Source organism: Anoplophora glabripennis, unplaced genomic scaffold (genome assembly GCF_000390285.2).
Source record: "Anoplophora glabripennis isolate ALB-LARVAE unplaced genomic scaffold, Agla_2.0 scaffold402, whole genome shotgun sequence".
Classification (NCBI taxonomy): Eukaryota; Metazoa; Arthropoda; class Insecta; order Coleoptera; family Cerambycidae; genus Anoplophora; species Anoplophora glabripennis.
Genome location: NW_019416506.1, coordinates 440,146 through 467,970, shown reverse-complemented (window position 1 = coordinate 467,970; position 27,825 = coordinate 440,146). Strand labels below are relative to the sequence as shown.

Here is a 27,825-nt window from a genome sequence, read left to right as displayed (position 1 = left end):
CAAATTTGGCTTAAATAGCCTTCTTCATTTAAAAGTTATTTGAAACATTCGAATTTTTTTAAAAATCTTTAACACCCTATATTTCGAAAATGAAGCGTCTCTGGAAAAAAATTTATACTTGATTTTTTCTTATTTTTTCATGAAGAATATCTCCTTAAAATTTGTCGACTTAATCCTGAAACACCTTGTATAAATTAATATCAGCTAAACAAATTTTTCCACTTTTGTAGTTTATTTTTTTAGTACTTACTTATTACATTTTTGAGAAACATCATATACCGAGTATCTATTAAAAAACGCCACAAGTTTTAACATTACCATTTTTCGTCGGATTTTAAAAAACAAGAGAGTAACATTAGTGGCATTGAAATTAATACAAATTGGCACTTAGCATTGTTTTTTTTAATGTCTTTCTTAGCGAAAGGCAAAACTGTCTATTTTTTTAATAAAACGATACAGATACAATTTTTTCTTAATCTAACAGATATTTTTTACCTGAATCCAACGATATGAAACTTGATTTTTGCTTAAAATTTTAAAAGAATAATAAATTGATTCCTTCGAAATATAACATTTTTAATAATTAATTGAAATTTATAAAAAAATTACTAATAAGCAATCAATACTCTGGGAATTTCGTTGAAAGGGTTTCTAAGATTAATGAAAATAAAAAAAATGTCAGACAACACAGGGAAATTATATCCACAATAAAAATTCCATACACATATTCCTATAATATTGAAAAAATTAAGGGGAATAGGTAACAAATTTAATATTAGAACAGTTTTCCAAACAATTAATACCTTACGGACTACGGAAGACAGAGATTACATATATTAAAAAATTAGATGAGAAATCAAAAATTTTAGATCTCATTTGGAAAAGATCATATGACATCTCTGACTATGGTAGCAGGCAAAAACAAACAAATTTAAACCGTCAAAAACGAAAATTCAAACAGATTGATTTTCAAACGCAAACAACCTTTTGAAGTGCGCAATAAACTATTTTCATAAAATGAACCCTTCACTGATCCTTTTGGCGAAAGGTTTTATTTAATTATTTTTTTTAATTTTTGCGTAGATGGTAAAATACTCATTCAACATTTATTGTTAATTTGGAAAAAAAATGTGGCGGCAGACATTTTTGACCCCTTTATAGTTATGTATTTGAAATAATACGAGGCAAATGGATTTATTGCATCAAAGAACGTAGTGCGGATATTTCCAGGCATTTCATGTAGACGACAATATTATGCAAAGCAGGGTGAAGAAGACACATCAAAAAACAATATGAACTCGTTTAAAATGCTATGCGTCGCGATATACGAAAGCAGTACCTATATATAGCTACACCTTGGCAGTTAAAAAATAAGTTATATCCCGGATATTCACAATTCCTTCCACCCTCTTTGTTGAATCATACAAATAATTTTGCTTTCAGGTGAAAACTTGAACCTGTTTTGAAAATTCAAACAAGATTTACTTAAAGGAGTATCGCTAACGAGCAGATATTGTTTTCCTAATTTTCATTCAAATTTCAGTTTGAAAAGGAGAATCGTCTAATCTACTAGCAGCAGAATTCCTTTCAATAATACAAACATACTTGTAATAGTACGCAAACATATTGGAATTTCTTATGCATGCTCCAAAATACATAATATTCCATTCAAATTCAAATTTCTGCAAAATAGTAGTAATACTAAATGCCTCCAAAATAATGTTATTCAAAAGCATTTAAGCGGTAAGACGTTATTTTCCGGAGCTGACATTCTTATAGATCGATGCTAAGATACGGCACAGACTGAAAAACTGCAACCTTATACGCTAGAAGTGAAAAATAGAATCCAACCAGGGACAATAGGGCACGTCGGTTACAGGATAGATTTCGAAACGTGACTGAGACAAACTATACTGGCGTCTAATGAAGTCAATTTTAAATTCGTTCAAAATGCTGAGGGTTTCTTAAAATGTTATTTGAATTAGTGAATTGTTAAAATACAAATACAAATAAAAAATATAATTAAAATCTTTATATCCAATCGTGTAACCTCCTCGTGCTGTACATCGGGTCATCCAGCTCCAGGAATACAGATACCGATATAAACAGAAACAGTCAGCCTTCAAATGACCTTCGAAATCCAAGGTCATCGATCCATGGTCCCGAACATCCTTAAAAACTAACTAATGATATTGGTAGCCTTATTTTTATTCAGTTTGTTGTCAATAGTGGGAAAATTAGAGTCCAAATTTCAAAGAAAAACACCAAATTTTCTCAATTGTCGACGTTTCGTCACTTATCGTGACATCCTCAGGACACTATAAAATTTAATAATTTCAAAATTACATCACAATTTATAAATAACAAACAACATTAAAAACGTTTGCAGAGCTCGATTTCTATGGTCGACCTTCAAATGACCTTGAAGGCCAAGGTCAAAGTCAAATTCAAAGTCTAATTGACTACTTTGAAGAAAATCCCATCGATTTTGGGGGCAAACATCTTATTCCGAGGTTGCTTCAGGTATACCGAACCATTTGAACTCGCTATGACCTTGACGTTGACCGCAAGGTCAAAGTTGAGATCACATTTGGATGTAACATTTTCTGTGAAATCGATTCCAAGGGCTAAAAATAGAGATTCCCATTTAAAATTGTGAAGTTGACCTTCATTGATGTTCAAGGTCACAGTTAAGATCAAATTCAAGGTCATCAACCGCTTTTCCTAATTTAGGCCATTTTTGGATTGGGCCCAACGCATTGGACGTCATGGAATTGAAACTTTAACCTTGAATATCTCGAAAAGGGCGAGGTTTCGGGTAAAAATTCAAGAGACCAATGTTGTAGATAAGTAAATTCTCTATAACTTTCACCTTATGGATTTCCGACGTATGTATTTGAAAAAACTTTGACCTTCAATATCTTGGGTAGCCATGTTATGATTGTTGTGATTTGTGCGGATTTGGGATTAAGGCACCTCAAAGAACGTCTGTGCAAAACTTTAGCTTGGGGGGGGGGAATTTTGTCGAGGTCAAATGCTCATCTCCCTGGGCTATAAGTTACATATACTGAAGCACATATGCACATTTACGTGTGAATATATCGAGACAAATTTGTATTGATAGCAGCTAATTGTTGATGTTAACAGCGCATTTCTAACATTAAATTTATCTCAATGCAACTCCATTATCAGGTCGAATTGCTTGTACGAGCAACCGATAGGGTTCGAAATATTGCAACACATCTGATATTCTATGACTCGTATTTAAAAAGAGAACTACTAAATGGAAGACTGAAATATTGTGAAAGCTTTTATAAGAAAAAGTATTTTACTAATAGGAAACTTGATATGCCGTGCAAATTGCAACAACTAGCTATGCCATCTTTTTGTATTATTGTATGCTCTATCAAACTAGCAAATTGATATTGAACGGTAGATAACGCTTTCAAATGGATGTTAAGGAAACTCAATATTTACTTTGTTTCCGCTCATTAGTCCATCATTACGGAATAGTTCACTTGGGAACGATTCTAAAAAGAACTGTGAATAAATATCTCAGACGAGTTGCACATTAACTTGGTAGGAATAAACTAGAATGTTAGGAAGTAGATAAATTATAAAATAGCCCCAAGAAAAGAAACTTTTCAGGTAAGTGCGGCACCTTTATTTTAATAAAACTATAAAGTAAGGAAATATTTCCTGAAGCTATCTGCGGTAAAGTTTATAGGATTTATCACTCTCGCTGGAAAATATTTTATATTTTACTCGAGATATACTTACAATGTTACCCCTGCGAGTATATGGTACTTATTTCTTAATGAAAGTCGTCCGTCAAAATTTAAGGTGAAATGTAACAAAATTGAGATAAACATTGGGAGCATAACCGAATCAACTTTCTCAAAAAAATCGCTATAATTATTTAAAGGATGAAACAGTCATGTTTTCAATAAGCAAAACGGAATTCCTTTAACTTTTTATTCAATTAAGAATTTGTTTCTCAGTAAAATTCCTTAATTAATCCCAATGGGATTTGCTAAGCACTAAAGACAGTAGTAATTAATTTTTTTTATAAAAGTTTACTACATTTTCAATTGTTTCTTAAAAAGCTCCAGACATTTCAGTCATTGCTTTCCTTGTATTCGCCTAGACATATAACTTTCCAGTTGTAACAAAAAGTAAAAGAAAAATGAGACAGCCGTGAAGATATTAAAAGATAACAGGAGCAGGTTGATGTTTACCTTATTATTTCTGTTAATTAACGAAATATGAAACATCAGCGATTCTGGGTTTAAGACACTTTTTCCAATTGTTGTGAACTGTTTTAAATTGAAACTAAATTTCAAGTACAATCCGTACAATAAAAGAATAAGCCAATAAAGTTCTGTTATCAGAACTACTGTAACAATTTATCTTGAAATTTTCCGCGTTATAATCAGAATATTAAAATATATAAACGATACCCTTCGACTGGGAATTAAATTCCGTTATTTTATTTTTCACCTCCATGAAATTACACCGAAAATGCATAGCAACTGCAAAATACAGTATGCGCTGCAAGCTGCTACGGGGAATGCCACGCCGCCAATGTCTTACTACCTCTGGTGTTGAATACGATTAATTCCAAGAAAGTGACGATGGGGTCTCCTTGGATTCTATCTCAGCAAATATCGTACGGACTTAAGTGATTTATGTAAATATTACAAGGTTTAAAGTTTTTGAAATATATATAATATAATATGTATATTTACAGGATGTTTCTTTTTAATATCTCATTTAAGCAAGAACTGACCTTGATTCGTGAAATTTCAATTTAACTAAGCTCAAATTTAGATAAAGTATCCGTTGATTTTGTATACAAATACTACAAATATGTCAATTGTGATGAAGATACTAACTGTTTATGAAATTCGATCAATGTAGTATTTATTTGGCAGAAATATCAATTTTATTCCTACAACGAATTTCATTCAAAATGTAGTTATTTTTAATTTTCAATAAATTTACTATTTAAATAATGGCTTTCCAAAAAGACACAGCCACACAAAAAACAAAAAGTTGTCTGTACTTTTCATGCGACGTATGTTATCCGCAGTATTTTTGCCTCAAAAAACAGGTCAAAAATAGCAAAAATTCACGAAAAACTGCTAGGAAAAATACCAAAAAAATTTGTTTCTATATTCAAATGTTCATTTATATGGTTAAGACCCCGCTGAACGTGAATCTCAAAATTGATGGTTCTTTTTCTAACCTCAAAATACATGACAATTAATGTCAGATATCATGAATTTTCAAAAAATAACAGATTCACTCCAAATTTGGTGTACTGGGGTTTTCGGGGTCGCTGATCACGAATCCAAGGTCAATTTTGCCAAATTCAAAATGGCGGATCCAAGATGGCCGACCAAATTAAAAAAAAAAACACATTCTCGCCAAATTTGGTATACGGAGGTTTTCGGGGTCGCTGATCACGGACCCGAGGTCAATTTTGCAAAATTCAAGATGGCGGATCCAAGATGGCCGACCACATTTTCAAATAATAACTCATTCTCGACAAATTTGGTATACGGGCGTTCTGGGGGTCGCTGCTTACATATTTTGTTTACTTTATAACCTCAGTACCCAATCATGTTTTAACCTTATTTTTTTCGGCGATATCTTGTTTTTTTCTGTAAAAGATCTATTCACGGGTTTTCTGCCTAATCTGAGGTAATAAAGTCAATTGGTAATTGATTAAATTTTGTAAATCTCATCTCGGATTCGTGATCAGTGACCCCGAAAACCCCTGTATAGCAAATTTGGCGCGATTGTTTTATTTTTTGAAAATTTGGTCAGCCGCCATCTTGAATTTTGCAAAATTGAACTCGAATTCATGATCAGCGAACCCCCTTATACCAAATTTGACGCGAATGTTTCATTTTTTTAAATTTGGTCGGATATCTTGGATCCGCCATCTTGAATTTTGCAAAATTGACCTCGGATTAGGAAATTCCTGTGATGTGATAGTTCAATTCTGACACCGGATTCGTGATCATGAGGCAAAAATACTACGGATAACATATGTCGCATTGAAAGTACAGACTCTGTATGTGTGTATGACTGAAATCTAAACGATATTTTAAAAACAAAATACTCATTAATAGTAGAAAGCATTGGCATACTAATTCTAAGTAGTATTGCGTACTATTGGCGTACTATTTTAAAGTACTGCATATTTTTTTAATACGGTGATTTGGTATCTTTATCATACGATTTAAAAATGTTCTAACTAAATAAAATAAATCGTATACCAAGTTCAAACTAATATCAAATTTTCGCTCAACTTTCCAGTCGAAACTACAAAGTCTTCAATCACTCTACGTAAGGCCAATCGCGACCAAAGTAGAGACCCATGTCCGAAGAGACCCAAACTACCCTCCACAAGAAGCATAAAGCGTGGCGCAGAATAAAATTTTCGCCTATGTTTTGAAAACTTCTACCGAAGTTCTCAAAGAATATTCCTGCAGGCTTCAATACCGAGGCTACACCAGACGACACCGCCCAAGGCCGATGCTGTCGGGACAGCAGCCGTCGACGACGCGCTTCAATTTTGAAAAAGTCACTTCAGTTCTCCGAAAAATGCAAAATTTGAACTGGGGAACCGCAATACAAAATCACACTACCAGGTCAGACTATAAGTCCATCACCCATTCCAGGCAACTACAACAAAAGGATGGGCAATATTCTAAGAAGTCAATGTAAGACCTCGGCGGGCCCATCAAGTGTGACTGAACGTCGACTCTAGTACCTTACGATTCAGTAACCAGGGATCGTTTACAATAAACAATAACAAATGAAATAATTATAACAATAAAAAAATATTTTTAAAAAATTAAACTTTCTAATTTCAAACAAGATTTTTTCGTCATTTATGCTTATTCTATTTTTCATATGGTTAAAATAACGCATCGGATTTGCAACAATTTTTTTTCCCATTTTTACAAATCAAATTATCGAATTTCTGGATAAAATAATCCCTTTTACAACGGACGATTTGTCATAGGTATCCTGGATCCGAAAAAGAGATCTCCACATCCTGACAGCGGGTATATTCACATACACCTCCGATCAGCGGTTTCAAGTGATACGCCCGGAAAAGTCGGACAACTGGACATTGCAAATAAGGTTTCCCCAGCTGAGAGACTCCGGGGTATACGAATGTCAAGTGAATACAGAGCCCAAAATGTCGCTCCCGTTCCGCCTGAATGTAGTGGGTAAGTAGAAACTAGACGTTTAAGTGTGTTTTTTTATTTTAATTGTCACAGTGCCAAATTTAAGTCCATGTAGCATCATAAATCATTTAGGTGATAAGATAATAATATACCGCACTTGAATACTATGCTTCTTTTATTTATTTATTTATTTATTTATTTATTTATTTATTTATTTATTTATTTCAATTCATGTCAATACACACCAGAGTGTTTACACACGTCAAAAGAAAAGGAAAAGTACATAACTTAGTACGCTGAGATCACTTAAATATACAAAGATAGGTAAAATCAACATAAAATAGTTACAGACTAACAATATCATTAAAAAATACTACAAACACAAAACAATACATGTAAATAGGTACAGATGATAAGAACCAACAAATAGTAATAGATAATATCTAACAAATTAAATATTGTGTGAGTCACTTGATAAAAACTGATTAAAACCATAAAAATCGTTTCTCAATAAATAATTCTTAATTCTTTTTTTGAAAGTATTTATATTTAAAAACTTTACATAGTTAGGGAGAGCATTCAAAAATTTTAAACCCCAATATCCCTTACCATTTCGTGTTCTAGTTGGTCTTAGATATTTATTTGAGAGGTAGTTCCTATTGCGGGTATTATAAGTGTGAATTTCGTGATTACAGTTAAATGTTTCTATATTGTTTCTAACATACATAATTCAGTGGAATATATAAGTATATGGGAATGTGAGTATATTCAATTCAATAAACTGGTCTCTGCAGTCATCTCTATAGTTTAAGCACGATATCACCCTGATAGCCTTTCTCTGTTGTAAAAACACTTGCCGGCTCGAGGGAGCGTCACCCCAAACAAGGATTTCATAAGGCAAAACAGAGTGAATGAGACTATGATATACAGTTATTAATATATTTCTGGATAGTTTATATGAGAGAGTACGGAGCAAATATAGATGCTTTGATATTTTGGAACAAATATAATTGACATGCTGGTCCCATAACAATTTAGTGTCTATACTCCTAAGAATTTAACAAAATCTGGATTATTTAAATGTTCTCCACTTCGTAGGGTAAAAACCATAGTCACCGTTTTCGACTTGTTCAAGCTCAAGTATTAGAAGCAAACCAATCACTTGCCCTTGACTGAATTTGAGGCGATTTCTCTGTTAATAAGTTTTTATTTTTATAGGTTATATTAGTATCGTCAGCAAAAACACACTATTAATATTTCCATCTAAAGAAATTGGAAAGTCGTTGATGTAAATTAAAAATAGCAGAGGGCCCAATACTGAGCCCCAGAGCACACCATGAATAGTATCCTTTAAACCAGACTTAACACCGTTGTATTGAACATATTGAACTCTATCATTTAAATAGGAATCCACTAATCTTTAGGCGACAGTTAAAGATAAATGTTTTAAAGTATTTTGAAAATATAAAAAATTTGCGAATATAACAGAGAGAAATATATGTAATATTTTCCTTCAATTGCACACAATGATACTAAAATGGTGACAAAAACAATTTCAGTCCTTCAAATCATATGTATTTTTCACGATTGTGTAATTTTTTTACGTACTTATGCATTTTTTAAATATTTTTATATTTATTTAATATACATTGTAGAATACTTTCTCTAAAACGGAATTAGAAGGGTTTGATGTTAAAATGTTTAAAAAAATAGGAATATGATTATGGTTTTCTTATTATTTTAACAATACATTTGCAAGCAAAGGGTTACAAACAATGTTAAAACAACCAACTTCTTTTAACTGTCGCCGAAATAATATTTTTCTAAAATATATTGCATTAATTAGAACCTACACTGAGGAAAGGGTTTAATTGAAATAAAGAAATAAAAGTTATTAGAATGATTTCTTTGTAATAATATATACCGGAAGATCCAGAAAGATTTATGGCACCTCTACTTACAAATATTTTGTGTTCCGCTCTCCTATTATTTTCACTCGTCATAATTGGCAACACTGACAGTTATTTACTTCATTCAGTAGCGGGTTAAGTGCAATGGCAATAGGATCACATATTCATTTTAATCACAAAAATGCAACATAAAAAGCAGAATGTTGGCATTCATTAATTTGAGGAGTTTATTAATTTGTTAAAGGAATGGATTAAATAAAAATGATTTATTTAGATATTATTATTAACCTCAAAACTAACGTAAGAATCGATTTTTAACAATTATTTATCTATCTTTTTTTATGCAAACTTCAAAGTAAAAACAACAATTTTTATATGAATTTATATAATTTAATAAAAAATCGATTTAAAATTTCTTAAATTCTAAGATAAAAAGAACATCTTGTTATTGTCTTTCCGAAGTCAGTTGAACATGTATAAAAACGCCTAGCAATAAAATTTAATGAGTTTCATAGGCGTCCCTAAAAAAGTTTTCTGCTAAAGGTAAAAAATGATAATAATGTGTAGAAAACTTCTATTATATGTTCATTTGGCCAAAAACATATTTTAATTATTTATGTCCTCAAACAATTTTATTATATTGATGGTAAATTTCGTTTTGTTCCGTTTCAAAAGGTCTCCAAAATGCCATGTTGTAATAATATTAGTAAACAAAATATCCCTCTTATTTCTCCCTTTCGCAATTGTAATATGAATGATTAATAGAAGGTGCCTATAATAAATTAAAATTACCTGAATCACACCAAATTCCGCATTGCTGCACTGCACTGCTAGGCAATTTGTCAACCACTTGTCAACAACTGAGATTTATTATACATTCCTACAACTTCCACATTTAATTCCACCAGACTTGTATATGGGTATGGCTAAATAAATATGGAAACAAGTTTTTCAAATATTTCAATGCCGAGTTACTGCGTCAGCGGCCAAACCTGGTACATATTGCCAACCTCCTGGTTCTTCAATTGAGAGAGTAAAATGTTATAATCTACGACTTCATGTTTTGGAAACTTTTCCTGGAATTGCAAAAAACATAAATGGATTGAATAATTTCATTTCAATTTTCATTGAATCAAATCAAATGTATTGTGTGCCGATGATTATTAAATATTGTCCTTCTGAAATAGGTCTGCGAAACCCATTGTAGCTTTCATCACACCAATCATTTTCATGGGTGTACATCTGATTCATGTAAACAAATGACAGGCAGAGAATGAGCTCCAGTGCTAGGCTGTTGGTAATGTTGCCACTGTGCATCTGAAACTCGCGTAAAAAATGAATTTAGTGAAGCTATACGCTTATTCTTTCTAAATTTGAATTTGCGTCAGCAGTCTGGAGCATAATTAAATTGCAACGTTGGAATGAATACACCGTCAGTTTATCAGCCATGTACTTACCAGAAGGTATACAGGTATAATAATCCTGTGGATAAACTGAGGGGGACACTCTAAGGTTTTTCCACAGGATTTATTACTAGAACGTTCAATATTCTCGCTATAAAAAATTCAATACTGGAAGAGTCATGTATCCCTTATATTATTGTTATTATTCATTAGTTTTGTTTTTCCTTTTGTTCGTTTTGTTTTGTACTTCTTTTTTCTCGATCCTTCATAATTATTTATTTATATCCCTTCATATTTATTTACATTCCATATTTATTGATATTTATTTTAGTTGATCCTCATCTTTTAACTTTTTGGAGGATGCGTTGTAAATAAACGCCCTGTATTTAGTAGTCATGTAGAAAATCGATAAATTACTTTCTCTGTATATTTTTCAAATGCAAGTTCGGTATGCAGAAAGGGAAGTTATTGTGGTTAGGGGAAACAGATCGAAGAAACCGGATCTCCAAATGAAGGAGTTACGATTCCGAGAAACAAAGATAAATGTGGAAAATTGGGCCGAATTCAGACGTGCGGGTCTCAGGGGCCCGCGGCAATACTCCGGCCAGGGACGGACGGACAATGTGGACGCGTTTCGGGAGCCCGCAGAGACCGGATTCCGGATTTATTTTTCTGTGGGCTTAAAAGCTTAGTTCCCGGCGTCTTGAGAGTATCGTGCTATAAAACACATTTATTAGCAAGGCACTGGCTAAAATCTAAACAGGAAACGGAAACAGTCACGCTGAAATAGAACTGTAAACGGAGTTCGTTATTTTAAAAAAGTTTTCCAGAAAAATACGTGGGTGGGTACAAATCAGCTCTACACACATGAGATAGTATATTATATGACAATGACAATTTTACATGCAAAATTTTGAAATACTACCAGCATATTGATAGTCCGTCAGTATTTTTGCCCTCGCACAATCAATGATATTGTCAGTATTTTCAAAGTACTGGTAGTAGGTATGGCTAACATAAGATGGGATTTGCTAATAATGTAAGATTTAATCCATCTGAACAAGCTGCCATAGGTAATGTCAATTTTATTTAAGGGAGTGATAAAAGCTTTGGAAAAATCATTATATACCGGATCAGCTTGGTTTCACTGTCTATATTTAGCAAATTTTCTTTATGTAGCACAATTTAATACACACAGTTTACAAGCTTTGACAACTTTGACACTTCTCAATAACAAAATCACCTAACTTTTCCAAAAATTCCCCCGCGCGTTAGCACGGTCGTATTATACAGTGTCCCATTAATATTGCAAAATATGTCCGAAAATTCTTCGTTTCGGAGATACAGGATGTTAAAATTTAGAGAAAATACAAGGTTTTTACTAATTTCTGGAGAACCCTAATTTCGATTTTTTTGAAATTTGGTATGTTTGTTTATAAAAACGGTAGACGTCTTCTCACGTAATTTGATTTATTTTATCTTTTCCAGCGGCGTCCGGGAACTCACTCCTGTTGATATTAATAAGTAAACATATGAGACGTCACTGCTTTTTCTTATGTGTCAAATTTTTTTCTAATTATGCGATTAAAAATACAACTTTTTTGTCTCTACTTTTTTTGATATCTTGCTTCGTTTTCGAGCAAAAAATTAATATCCTTTCATATGCACATTCTTAAGGGAAGTAGAAAACAAAAATAGAAATTCAATGTTTTATTTATTAACTAATCAACTTTTGAAGGAAAAACAATGTAACAATATGACAAACAATAACTCACTAAATAATATTTTTTTAAATAATTAATATTAACAGAAACATAAGAAAAAATATTTAACGAACAGCAATGATATGAAAAATAGTTTACATACACAGGCGTTACAACAGTTGTTGAAAATGTGCACCTTCAACTCTAATACAGGCATCTATCCTANATCAGCTCTACACACATGAGATAGTATATTATATGACAATGACAATTTTACATGCAAAATTTTGAAATACTACCAGCATATTGATAGTCCGTCAGTATTTTTGCCCTCGCACAATCAATGATATTGTCAGTATTTTCAAAGTACTGGTAGTAGGTATGGCTAACATTAGATAGGATTTGCTAATAATGTAAGATTTAATCCATCTGAACAAGCTGCCATAGGTAATGTCAATTTTATTTAAGGGAGTGATAAAAGCTTTGGAAAAATCATTATATACCGGATCAGCTTGGTTTCACTGTCTATATTTAGCAAATTTTCTTTATGTAGCACAATTTAATACACACAGTTTACAAGCTTTGACAACTTTGACACTTCTCAATAACAAAATCACCTAACTTTTCCAAAAATTCCCCCGCGCGTTAGCACGGTCGTATTATACAGTGTCCCATTAATATTGCAAAATATGTCCGAAAATTCTTCGTTTCGGAGATACAGGATGTTAAAATTTAGAGAAAATACAAGGTTTTTACTAATTTCTGGAGAACCCTAATTTCGATTTTTTTGAAATTTGGTATGTTTGTTTATAAAAACGGTAGACGTCTTCTCACGTAATTTGATTTATTTTATCTTTTCCAGCGGCGTCCGGGAACTCACTCCTGTTGATATTAATAAGTAAACATATGAGACGTCACTGCTTTTTCTTATGTGTCAAATTTTTTTCTAATTATGCGATTAAAAATACAACTTTTTTGTCTCTACTTTTTTTGATATCTTGCTTCGTTTTCGAGCAAAAAATTAATATCCTTTCATATGCACATTCTTAAGGGAAGTAGAAAACAAAAATAGAAATTCAATGTTTTATTTATTAACTAATCAACTTTTGAAGGAAAAACAATGTAACAATATGACAAACAATAACTCACTAAATAATATTTTTTTAAATAATTAATATTAACAGAAACATAAGAAAAAATATTTAACGAACAGCAATGATATGAAAAATAGTTTACATACACAGGCGTTACAACAGTTGTTGAAAATGTGCACCTTCAACTCTAATACAGGCATCTATCCTAGGACACATTGACTGGCGAACCCGTTCAAATATTCCGGCTGTGTGTCTAATTGTTTCACAGGATGCGACAATGCGGTTTCTTAATTCGTCTACGGTTTGCACTGGAGTCGTATAAACCAAATGTTTGAGGTGATCCCAAAGGAAAAAATCCAACGAATTTATGTCGGGAGACCTCGGGGGCCAGGGTTGAGTGCCTCCTCGACCTATCGAGCGATTTGGGTAGATATTGTTCAAATATTCACCTGCAGCTACACTGAAATAGGGTGGAGCACCATCTTGCATAAAATACATTTGCAACCTTAATGGCAATAGGATGTCTTCCATAAGTACGGGCAATTCATCCTCAAGAAAACGGCGATAAACACCTCCAGTAAGCCTCGGTGGTAAAAAAAATGGGCCTATTAAGTGATCTCCCACAGTTCCGACCCATACATTAAGTGAAAACTGGTGTTGATGACGACCTTCTAATATTGCATTTGGGTTCTCATCCGCCCACACATGATTATTATAGATGTTCATTATGGCTTTTCTAGAAAAATTCGTTTCATCCGTGAATAGTAATTCTGCTAAAAATTGAGGATTTTCCCCAATTTTTTTGTCGTATCCATCGACATAAATCTAATCTTAACGGAAAATTAGTCGGTAAAAGTGCCTGAACGCGTTGGATGTGATTAGGGTATAGAAGATTATTTTTTAAAATCCTGAAAATTGTAGAACGACTTGCATTTAAGTTTCTAGCAATCTGTCTGGTACTTGTTGTTGGAGTGTCCTTAATTTCATGAAGTACATCTTCCTCCAATTGTAGGGTTATTGCTGTGCCGGGTCGTCCGTTTCCTGCGGTAAGTTTTTGAAAACTTTCAGTTTCACTAAAGCTGCGATTCCATTGCGCGAAATTGACTCGCGCAACTGTTTCGCGAAACTAGATTCGCGTCGTGAAAACCTGNCGTATAAACCAAATGTTTGAGGTGATCCCAAAGGAAAAAATCCAACAAATTTATGTCGGGAGACTTCGGGGGCCAGGGTTGAGTGCCTCCTCGACCTATCGAGCGATTTGGGTAGATATTGTTCAAATATTCACCTGCAGCTAAACTGAAATAGGGTGGAGCACCATCGTGCATAAAATACATTTGCAACCTTAATGGCAATAGGATGTCTTCCAAAAGTACGGGCAATTCATCCTCAAGAAAACGGCGATAAAAAACCTCCAGTAAGCCTCGGTGGTAAAAAAAAAAATGGGCCTATTAAGTGGTCTCCCACAATTCCAACCCATACATTAAGTGAAAACTGGTGTTGATGACGACCTTCTAATATTGCATTTGGGTTCTCATCCGCCCACACATGATTATTATGGAAGTTCATTATGGCTTTTCTAGAAAAATTCGTTTCATCCGTGAATAGTACTTCTGCTAAAAATTGAGGATTTTCCCCAATTTTTTGTCGTATCCATCGACATAAATCTAATCTTAACGGAAAATTAGTCGGTAAAAGTGCCTGAACCCGTTGGATGTGATTAGGGTATAGAAGATTATTTTTTTAAATCCTGAAAATTGTAGAACGACTTGCATTTAAGTTTCTAGCAATCTGTCTGGTACTTGTTGTTGGAGTCTCCTCAATTTCATGAAGTACATCTTCCTCCAATTGTAGGATTATTGCTGTGCCGGGTCGTCCGTTTCCTGCGGTAAGTTTTTGAAAACTTTCAGTTTCACTAAAGCTGCGATTCCATTGCGCGAAATTGACTCGCGCAACTGTTTCGCGAAACTAGATTCGCGTCGTGAAAACCTGTTGCGCACCACAGATTCGTTTGCGCGAGGATGTTGCGCTGCGAGCGGATCGCCAGCCGGTTTTTGAGGGTGAATCAAAGTGTTTCGCTGTGTTAGTTTCGCGCCGTGCAAACGCACAATGAATCAAGACGAGTGTATTCGTCTCATCCAGCTTTACCAGACCTATCAATTTTTGTGGGATACGAAAGAAAAAGCTTATCATAACAAGAGGAAAAGGGAGGATGCATGAAAGAGATGAGCGTAAAAATGAATCTACCTGTTGACAGCCTGAAAGGAAAAATATCCCTTAGAAGCTGGTTCTCACTATGCAATCGCCGACGAAATATTTCTTTGGTCCACCATCGATGTTTTCTTTGTTTTTTTTTTTCTTTTTATTCTGCACATAAAGCATCGCAATGACAGCTAATGCTGACGCTGCAGTCGGAGATACAAACGACATGCTTGCCTCGCGAAAACTGGCGGCTCACCTAATTTCTACCTATTTCGCGAAACGTTTTGCCTTTGTTAATGAAACAGCGACTCGCGAGTCATTCTCGCGACACAGTTGCGCTAGTCGATTTCGCGCAATGGAATCGCAGCTCAAGACGTTGATGAAGACGAGTTAAGGTAGTATGATGAGGAATTACACGATAAGGGTATTTCTGCTCATAGAGGCGCCTGGCGGCTAATGCATTACCGTTGGCAAGGCCATAAAGAAAATGCATATCGCACATTTCACTATTTGTGTAATTCATTTTGACAAGCAGGAATTGACAACTACACAGTTCAAGTACTTATTAAAGTCACACAGAAGCTATTATTTTTTTGCTCGAAAACGAAGCAAGATATCAAAAATGTAAAGAGACCAAAAAGTTGTATTTTTTAACGCATAATTAGAAAAACATATGACACCTAAGAAAAAGCAGTGACGTCTCATATGTTTACTTATTAATATCAACAGGAGTGAGTCCCCAGACGCCGCTGGAACAGATAAAATAAATCAAATTACGTCAGAAGACGTCTACGGTTTTTATAAACAAACATACCAAATTTCAAAAAAATCAGAATTAGGGTTCTTCAGATATTAGTAAAAACCTTGTATTTTCCTCTAAATTTCAACACCCTGTATCTCCGAAACGAAGCATTTTCGGACATAGGTTTGTAGGAACTTTCTTTCTTATTTTTGGTCAAGGAAACTCCCCCTGAATTTTTTCGCAATATTAATGGGACACCCTGTATAATGTACAAGCTACAATAAGTACATTGAAAACCTACAGAGATTTTCTAGGAATATGTCAAAACGATCTTCTCAGAAGATTTTCATTACTGAGCTTAGTGGATCATCGTAAGCAACAATGTCTATATAAAATAATTCACAACAAATACGATGCCACATTTGAATATCCAGGTATCTAGAATGGAAGCATTACATTTGATTTTCCAATCCCGTGTAACATATTAAAATCATCTCCAATTTTAGTTATCTCCTGCAAGACCACCTAAATTGTAATGAGTTTGCAACAATTTGGTGATAAATGATTTCACATGGCTACTTTTTTAATACAGGGTGTCCGGTAACTACGGGGAAAAAATGAAGGATTATATAGAGCATATCAAACCAGTGCTAGTACTTCATATACACTTTTTACCTAGGTGCCAACTTGAAATTTGTGGGATCAAAGCAACTCATTCAAATGTATCTTTGTACATTTAAAATTGAATCAAATATTTTTTATTATACAAGGATGGTCGAAATTATGTTCTAAAATTTACGCAACTTTGATAGAGCTGTCNATGATTCGTCACCTGTGATGATTTTGTTGAAAAAATTTGGATCGTCTTTGAATGCGTCCTTCATTTCATGACAGGCTTGAACGCGACGATCCCTTTGATCTTCGGTGAGAAGTCTCGGCACGAACTTTGCTGCCAATCTTCGCATCCCCAAATCAACATTCAATATTCGTTGAATTGAGCTCCAGGATAATCCGGATAAGTCCTCGAGTTGGTCGATTGTCCTGCGTCGATCTTCATTGATCAAATTACGGATTTTGCCGATGTTGTCCTCACTTCGAACAGTTGAAGGGCAACCGGAACGGGGCTGATCTTCAATGGCCATTTCTCCCTTTCTAAACCGCGAAAACCATTCGTACACTTGAGTTTTGCAAAGAGCATGTTCTTTATAAGCTGTTTGCATCATCAAATCAGTTTCCGTAAGAATCGGCCATTTTTTCGTGTTACGTCTGAACTGAACACATACACACAGAACTGCCACAGAAATCACAATAGTCGCTGTCGGGTGACGCCGCTTGGCGGAATGACTCAGGAGAGGTCCTAAAACTGCCCTCTGGAGACGCAACCTGGTACTATAAGTACACGAAGTGCAGCATTACGATTCCGATTATTTTTGGGTCCCTTCTCGTAGGTTTATAGAAACTTTCTTTCTTATTTTTGGTCAGGAAAACTCCCCCTAAATTTTTTCGCAATATTAATGGGACACCCTGTACCTATATTTTATTTTGTTTTACGAAATTTCCATGGGCTTCTAAGAACAGTATGTCTAAGCTTCTAAGAACAGTATGTCTAAGCTTCTAAGAACATAAAGAAAGAAAAATAACATATTCTAGAGACATAATTAATGTTTATAATAAGTAAATAAGTGTATAAACAAAGGTGACAAAAACAAAAAATAGTTATGCATTTTATTGACTTTACTTTAGACAATGTATATAGAAATCTTATACACAATTTCATTTGTGGAATCGATTTTGTTACAAATCTTTCTGGGCTGGGGATATCGGCATCTGAAAAAATATTATTTCACGACGCGAAGAAATAAGCTGTCGCTGGCTGTTTGTTATCAAGAAAAATAAGTCTAATGGGAGGCCCGTTAACAGCGTACAATACACCAGTGACTTTAAAACCCTATAAAAGGAAACTTTCGCTCTGGTCGGGCAGTAAATTATGGCCGACGAGGCAGAAGAATGAGAAATGTGGATTCGGAACAAATCCGCACATGATAGTTCCCACCTTAGATTTATCCCTAATCCACTTCATCCAAACATGCCCTTTCCCGATATTTCATTGCGGCAACGCAACTTCTCCCTTAACCTCATAGTTTCCCGAAATAGCGATCGTTTGTCTTTGTTAAATAATGATACCTGCTGCTGAAGTAATTTGCTTCAAGGTGATATCCGTAATGCCTGTAGGCCCTTTCATGCATTCTCGATAGCGCTCAATCTTGCCGAGTGACAGAAACAGTAAATACGTGATTGGAGAACCCAAGCCCCGATGACTTTTGCTCGAATATTAATTGCCAGATAGTCGCGACAATGTCGAAGTGGCACTTACATTAAAATCTACATCTTTCATAAAAGAAATGTAACTTAAATGGTTGTAACTTGTTACTGCTAAAAAGAAATCATAAAACCTGAAAACTTGAAAAAATTATTAGTGGACATTTTATTGCACTTTATAACGAGGAAGGGTATATACACTATACTCCGTGGTCGAAATTATAGAGAGTGATTCATACATAATATAGAAACACTATTACCGTAAAGTGTATAAAACTTAAAATGATTTTTATAACGGTTCAATATTATTTGCTTATGTTAAATGATGTGCCGCTCTCTTTGCACATCGATAGGATCTATAACAGTCATAGACTGAGTTACACTGAACGCGATTTATTTCCTATCTCTGTCTATCGCACTTATTACAGATAGGGAAATGCTCTTTTTAGTGGGTGTAAACGGACGTACGTAGAATTCGAGTTAGCCGTAGTTAGAAACGTCAAACTATAAGCGCGCGCGAGGGTTTGCATATTCCGTGACTATAGTAAATTTATAAATTAAAAAAATACAATCGGGACGTTTTAAAACGTAGGAATAATAATTAAAATGGATCAAAGTGCCGGTTGTAGCAAACGGTCTGTTGCTCATAAACGCCCTAACCTATGCGATGCGGAATTAATAATGGTAAAAAACGTGTATAAAGGAATTCGGTCGCGAAATTCTAATACAAGTGTAAGTGAAGCTGTTGATATGTGTAGTTCGTTGACAAAAGTATCCGTTGCTACTGTTTATCGTGCCATAAAAAATAGTGTAGAAGTGAATCCAAAGAAGAAAAAAGTGGAAACACGAGGGAGGAAGAAAATAGAAGTCGACGTTGACGTGAAATACTCCATACGTAGGAAAATTCATGGATTTTTCTTTAGAAATGAAATACCAACGATAAAGAAAATTCAAGCTGCAATAGCTGAAGATGAGGATATTCCTAATTTCTCTGATAAGGTTCTTAGAAGAATAATGCGTGACATGAATTTTCGATATTTGAAACGGAATCGGAATAGTATGCTCGTTGAAAAAGACGAAATTGTGGTATGGCGAAGAGAATACTTAGAAAAAATAAGAGAACTTCGTGCATCTGGTAAGAAGATATATTACATGGATGAAACATGGGTAAACGAAGGTCATACTGTATCAAAAGTTTGGCAGGATGGTAATGTTAAGAGTAAGAGACAATCATTTTTAGATGGATTTTCTACTGGATTAAAGGCACCTTCTGGAAAAGGACGAAGATTGAACACATATTAGAAGCAATACGGGATTTTTAGAAAATGGTTTGCGTGTATTTGAGTCACGAAAAACGGGAGATTATCATGAAGATATGACCAGCGACGTGTTTGAAAAATGGTTTGAATATGTTTTATCATATCAATATTATTTGCTTATGTTAAATGATGTACCGCTCTCTTTGCACATCGATAGGATCTATAACAGTCATAGACTGAGTTACACTGAACGCGATTTATTTCCTATCTCTGTCTATCGCACTTATTACAGATAGGGAAATGCTCATTTTAGTGGGTGTAAACGGACGTACGTAGAATTCGAGTTAGCCGTAGTTAGAAACGTCAAACTATAAGCGCGCGCGCGAGCGTTTGCATATTCCGTGACTATAGTAAATTTATAAATTAAAAAAAATACAATCGGGACGTTTTAAAACGTAGGAATAATAATTAAAATGGATCAAAGTGCCGGTTGTAGCAAACGGTCTGTTGCTCATAAACGCCCTAATATTAATTATATTTTTTCCATATTTTCTACATCTTGTTGCCTTTTACGTATACACGCCTATGGATTTTCGATCCCCGCACGCCTCATCCTCCTTACTAGTCCAAGAGCTAGCGATGAATCACTCTCTATAATTTCTACCGCGGAGTATAGGCACAGAAATGGAGGGATATTAAAAAAATCCCAAAATTTTGGGTGATTTTCAAAGAGCTGTAACTTGGAAGGAAATGGTCGCAGAGAGAATAAAAATAAAGGAAATTGAATCTTCAAGTGTCTAGTTTTTGAATCTGAAGTTTAAAATTTTTTAGCGTAAGGAGTTTTTAAGTAATTATAAAAAATTGCAAATTTTTGCTTTTTTATTCATTTTTTCAAGTTAAAAATTTTTTTTAGCAATAATCCATATTTTTTCATCAAAAAACGTTCATTATTCTAAAAAATGAAAAATTTAAATGAAAAATTTTTTTTAAAAAAAAAATTTTTTTAATTTTTTTATCGTATCCACAAGCTTCACAAACATCAAAAAAATTTGTTTCATTTGACGTTGCAGATTACAAATTAATGTCGCGTATTGCCGCCTCTGTTCCCGATCACCGTTATTCCTTGCCAAATTTGTAAAAAAGCAATTGATGGTGACTTTGTAATTGAGGATAGTCTCGTCGTCATCGACACCCGAGCATGTTCTAAACATGCCCAATGGGATTCAAGTCGGGGTTCATAGGTGGGTGGTTGAGAAATACCACGTTGTTGGCGTGAAGAAAATTTCTCGTATATTTTGAGGTATGAAGACGAGCGTTATTCTGCAAGAGAATGAAATGATTCCCCATGCTTGTACGCATGGTAAGGACGTGTGGTTCTGTACGACCATTATTTCCCGAATAATTGATTGCCAAAGTCAAAAATGTTTGTTTTTGGCTTTGATCGACGATAACTCATTCTCAGCGGCAAATAATCGTACAAGGCTTCGGAATCGCTCAAATTGAAGAGAATTAAATTATCTAAAAGAGCTTTATGGTGAAATTACCAAAAAATTTTAAGTCCGTAGGCCTTTTTAAAGAATCGCAACAATTTTTTTTTCGTTGATTACTCAAAAACTGCTGATGCTAAAAAATGTTAAAGTTGATTGAAGCTTCAATTTCCTTTTTTTATTCTCTCTACGTCCATTTCCCTCCAATTTAAAGCTCTTTGAAAATCACCCAAGATTTTGGGACTTTTTTAATATCCCTTAATTTCTGTATTTAGTGTAGAATGATAACACCAAAAAAGTAACTCGAAAGAAGTGACGCTCAGTTGACAACTTGCAAATAAGTGGCAAATTTACGTGTTTTTTTCACTTTTTTTTACTGCCCACGAAAATCTAGACGACAGATCGGAATATTAGTTATTTTATGTTGTAGGCAATTAAATTACCTACAATTTAAGGTACCTAGAGTCATTTTTCACTAATTTTTTAACTGTAAAATAAAGGTCTAACGCGGAAATATCAGTTCTCGAAAATTGTGCATTATTATTGCAAAAAGCCATGGATGTTGATGAAATTTATGGAAAAGACGGTCAATCTACATAAATACCAGCATGTCAGCATACCAAAAGCCGATTTGATTGACCGTAAAATTGTTGCTTTGGGTATTTGTTAATTAATTTCGTTCGTTTTTTGCAAATAATTGTTTAATAACTAAATGTTAATTTTAGAAGTTAATATCGTAGACCTATGTCTAATTGATCCAAAGAAACGTATCGAAAAAGACAAATTTCAAAAAGTAGAAATTAGATAATCCTTTACAATTAACAAAGTAGCGAAACAGCGTTATAAACAAATTATCCCAAGGTCAGGCAAAAGGCAAAAGAATTCGCTCTTTTTGCATTAAATAGAGCTTATTTTATGGTAATTTAAAAAGGAGATAGTGAGAAAAGTGACATGAAATGTCACGTTCAAACTCTAATTCGACTAGAGTAAAGTGACATTACTTATATAATTTTAGGAATATAAAAATAAAATAGTATCTAGGTAAATACATACTTACAGGATTATGCACTGTAACCCTTATATTTTTTGTTTTTTAATGTTGTACTTACAATAAAAAATATGGGCCAATTTGTAGAAAATTTTCTTATAATTTCAAAACACTTATAACTGGATAATTGTTATCAGTCAAGGCTTATTTTTGTGAATATGGTTTTGCCTTAGAAATTTAGAATAAACAGTAAAAAATTAGCTCACACTGAAGATAGTATAATTTTCTTATGCAGGTGTAGGCAGTTTAAAATCGTTCCAAAAGGCTCGAAAGTTAAGGCAAAATACTCATTAACTACAAAATTATTTAATTTAAAATCAAAAGCTTATAATAAATGTAAAACAATATCGCTTGATATTGAATATACAAGGAGATTCACAAAAAAAACAAAAATATGTGGTATCTATACCCTTGGTATAGATACCTGTATACCAAGTATACCGGTATACCTGTATGTTATACCTGTGGTATAAAAGACCCTTCGAAAATTATTTAAAAATATTTGTCTACACGCCACTGGAACTTGGTCGACTGGACTACCTGATCTAGTTCAATGTTATTCATCATGTCAATCATTGCCAATAATAAAATACAGAAAACTTTAGGGAATAAAGTAAAAGCAGCAAAAAAAAATAGTTCCAAAATACTTGTATGTATTTCTAAATAAATTGATATAAATTTCAATGATCTGGATTTATTTATTTCTAATAAATACAGAAAGTAGTTTTTAATTCTATTTTAAAGATATTGAGCTAATTCGAAATTCAATTTATTTTTTCTAAAAATCTGTTGGGATATATTTTTTACATAGAAAGTTGTGTTATGGACAGAGGCAAATTTTTTCAACTCATATACAATTTTATATCCAATCTAATTCAAAAATGAGTTATAATAGAACAAATCATTCATTATTTTTTTTGCGGCTGTTTATTTATTTATTTATCAAAAAAACTTTATCGCCTTATTTTTTCCAATGCCTTTAAGAATGTAGAAAACATGCTCCATTCTAATTGCATGTTAGTTTAGTGCAAATTAAGAAGGTTCATAAATTTAACATTTTAAATTTCGGCTATTAAACCAAAAATAGCACTTCCGCCATAAGAGAAAAGTGTTATTTTTTATCGACTATGCCATGAGGAAATCATTACTTTTGGCATACGAATAAAAAAAATGTTTTTTAAAATTTTCTTTCCGCCTCACTTTTGTTTTGATACGTTACCTAAATCTCATCAAAATTTCAAAAATTCAGATCCTTATCTTTAATATTATTTTCTCTTTATTGTCTAATTATAAAGTTTTAGCCAGTATTGTCAACACATTCAACGTTATCAAAATGAATTCCAATTTCGCGATGTCTTCTCTCTTCTCTCAAATTATCATTGCCACAACAATTGCGTACGTTACAGATTTTACATAAATGTTATCGAAATGTTAATTATTTATACACATTACGGTACATTTACCCGTTTCGTTTCTTTAGCTTATATCTTCAGACTTAATAAGCGAAATCAAATATCTTTATTGTGAATTTTGCAGTATATAGAGTAAGTTGAAACAAGATATGTGTTAACTGTTAATTTTATCGTGCTGTGACGGTATGAGCTAAATGCGTGAGACTTCTAGACAATTTTTACTGTTGAAGTTCAATTTTCTAAGTAAAAATGTATGTTTCAGAGGCGAGAGCTCGTATTCTAGGACCAAGCGATCTCCATGTAAAGGCGGGGAGTTCTATAACACTTACTTGCATCATCAATCAAGGACCACATGATTTAGGAACAGTATTTTGGTATAAGGGCGACAATATATTAGAAACATCGGAGCCTCATGTTAATGATGCGGAATACATGAAGAGACTCACGATACAGGTTAGTGAGAAATATTTAAAATAAATCATACATACAGGGTGTCAAATAATGTATTAGAAATTTAGGAAGTTTTCTCTCAAATTTCAACATTCTTTCATAAAAGAAATATTTATGTGTTGTATACAGAGTGTTAAAAAAAGAGTGTAAAATATTTCAGGAGGTAATAGTATGAACCAAAATAAGCAGAAAAGTCTTAATAAACATGGGTCCGCAAAGTAACGGTTGCGGAGATATGGACTATTCGTTTTTCAAACATATTATTTTATTAGGAATAAACCGACAAAGGAAGCTTTTAACAAACAAAAAACAAAGTTACAGAAGATGTTCAAAGTGCCCTCCGTCCATTTCCAAGCAGGCACGACATCTTCGTCTCAACGATATTCGAACTCTTTCGAAAACACCCTCCTTGGTTTGGATTTCTTGACACTTTTGATTAATCCGTAGCTGCAGCTCTTCCAGTCTGTTTACAGGAGTAAATATCCCCAAACAAAGAAATCTAGAGGGTTCAGATCAGGCGATCTTGGAGGCTATAAAACAGGTCCGGCCCTTCCTACCCATCTATGTGGAAAAGTTTGGTGTAAATGCTCTCTAACGGCCATGGAAAAATGAGCTGGAGCACCATCATGCTGGAACCACATTTGTTGCCTCTGATTCAATGGAATGTCTTCCAAAAACTCATACAGTGTGTTCTGCAGAAAGTTGAGGTAAGCAGCGCCTGTTAATCGGTTTGGTAAAACAACAGGACCTAGAAACCTGTCACCTACAATACCCATCCAAATGTTTAATGAAAAACTTGCCTGATGTCCAGATTCTATTTGAGCATAAGGATTTTCGTCGTCGGCCCAAATATGCATATTGTGAAAATTAAACACTCCCTTTCTTGTGAACCCGGCCCCATCAGTAAAAAGAATGTTTGCAAGAAAACGAGGGTCTTCAGCATCATGACTGTACTCGTTGCACATGGTGTGGATAAAGCAGTTACTCGTGAAGGATTCTCCAAACAAGAGGACCACTAATTCCTACCTCGGCTGATATTCTCCGCACACTCGTACCTGGATTCTGCTCTACCAGTGCTAGAATTTCTTCTTCTGCTCTAAGAGTGGATACCGACCTTGGTCTTCCGGATAAATGGCACTGTTTGCTCAAGGAACCGGTATCTCGCAATCTTTGGTGAATTCTTCCAAACATGCGTTGTAAAGGAATCTGGCGATTTGGATAAGCGTCAACATAAAGACGTCGCGCTTCGGTGGCGTTCCCATTAGCACGACCATACATGAAATGCATGTCTGTTAATTCTGCGTTAGAGTAACCAGCCATAGCGAAAGAAAACTTGTGCACTGAGAACAACTGTCAAATGCGTACTGTTTATTTCACTAAACATCAACCAATTATTATAAGAAAATACACAACGTTTTTGCAAAATAAAAAAAGGGGCTAAAAAACATAAAACATTCCATGTCTCCGCAACCGTTACTTTGCTGCGGACCCTGCTTATTTTGGTTCATACTATTACCTCCTTAAATATTTTACACTCTTTTTTTAACACCCTGTATACCAAATCTATCTTTATTAATTTTATATATTATTGGTTCTTGTCTCCTTCAAGTTTCCGTGAAACTTTTCCCCACTGCACAGCTTTCATTTATTCCAACCAAACCGTTTTCTTAGTGTAATCAAATACATATTTTCTTCTTGATTATCATAGATTACCTTTTTTTGGTTCCTATTTATACAAGACCTCAGTTATTTCTAGGTAATTTTCTGAATTTGTCCTTATTACATGGCTATAAACAACTCAATTATGTGATATTTGCTCTGGTGTTTACTACTGAGTTAATTAGGATAGTTACGTGAATATTTCAGTCAAGGGCCCTGAATGCTAATTTTAACCAGAATGAAAACACAAATTAAATGCACCAGGTGCAACGAATGTTTTAGTATTATTCCGTACACATTAATTACAGTTGTTTTACGAAAACACTATATTTTAGAAAACAATGCACGCATGTAGAAGAAATAACGAGTTTCCGTGAAATAATAGCAAAACAACGGATAGTTTATTACGGAGCCTCGACCCACCAGTCCGGCAAGTAAATTACAGATCCAAACTGCACTAAATCATACCTCCCAAATTATGTAAATGCGCGTAATAAATTTTAAGTACCATTCATCTTTATTTTAATGTAATCCCGCAGCGTCACTGCAAAACGCGTGTAATCCATCCCCTGGCATTCGTGTCACGTATATTCCAATAATGTCTAGGCGGCAGTCAGCAGTCAGCATGTGTTGCAAAATCAGTGGACCGAGCGACGATGGTCCAGATCTCCACTTCGCTGGCTGTTCTTAGTTTAGACTTACGCTTGGTTAGATGTCAGTTTTAATTCCTTATATTCAAGATTAAATTAATAAACTAGTCACAAAGATAAAAAATAAATAAAAGAAAATTTTAATTTGTTTTCAAAAGGTTGTTACTTTTTTGGCAATCTCCCTGTCAGCTCTTTTAGACTGATTCATTTTCCAAAGATCTGACATATTATTTCTGGCGTATTTTGACCAGCTGACAACGAAATAATATTTTTTATACGACTGCCTTGCAAAAGGGGGTTTTGCGCACGGAAAACACGCTCTGAAAACGGTATTTTGCATACGCCGTGTGCTAAACATTTTGCACACGGTTATGTCATCTTTGCACACGCGTCTCCAGATTGTAATTTTTGTTTGATGTTGTCACCCAAATTATGCAATGTTTCAAGTTGGTCGAGTTTCATAGCAACCGTCACGGCTCCTTTATTTTATTGATAAGATACTTCAAAAATTGTTGAATTCCCGAAGTTTGGGTGCGAAAATATGTGATTCTGAAGAGATTTTACAGAAAGCAAGCGAAATATGTTCGGAACTGCTGCCCACAAAATCCAGAAGCAGGTATGAAGCTGAGTTAAGCCGATTTATGAACTGGCGATTTGCCAAAAATGTCCAAACTTTCTCAGAAAACGCAGTACTTAATGGTGTATTTTGAAGAACTATCTAAGAAATATAAATTTTCGACGTTGTGGACGATTTTTTCGATGCTCAAGTCAACGTTAAGTGCCAATCACAACATAGATCTTGGAAGCTATAAAAAGTTGCAAGCGCTAATCAAACGAAAATCCGAAAACTACGTCCCAAAGAAGTCTCAAATCCTCACAGAAGATGATTTTTGCCGGTTTTTGACGAAAGCATCAGACGACAAATATTTACTTATCAAGGCGGTGGTGGCAGTTGGACTATCTGGGGCATGTCGAAGGGAGGAATTATGTTATCTCACAATAGAAGACACCAAAGATTTCGGCAGTGCTATGCTGATTAAACTGAAGAATGTAAAAACAAAGGTACCAAGGTGTTTTAAAATTACAGGAAACCTTTACACTATCTTAAAAAAGTACTGTGCTCTTCGTCCTCCTAATCTGAAGACAGGCAAGATTTTTTTAAACTATCAAAACGGAAAATGTTCAAGCCAAAACGTTGGCATCAACAAAATTGGAAACATGGCTAGGGAAATCGACAAGTTTTTGATGCTAGAGAATCCAGAAAGTTACACGAGACATTGTT

The 27,825-nt window shown here is 34.1% G+C and overlaps 1 protein-coding gene across 1 annotated transcript in view; it reads left to right on the top strand.

Moving 5' to 3' along the window:
• The first annotated feature begins 890 nt into the window (after positions 1-890).
• LOC108910778 (zwei Ig domain protein zig-8-like) overlaps positions 891-27,825 on the top strand; it is a 33,304-nt gene continuing 6,369 nt past the window's right edge. The window contains exons 1-3 of the mRNA XM_018715486.2: positions 891-908; positions 7,040-7,250; positions 24,047-24,237. Of these exons, the coding sequence (XP_018571002.2) occupies positions 891-908; positions 7,040-7,250; positions 24,047-24,237 (420 nt within the window). The remainder of the gene's footprint in view (positions 909-7,039; positions 7,251-24,046; positions 24,238-27,825) is intronic.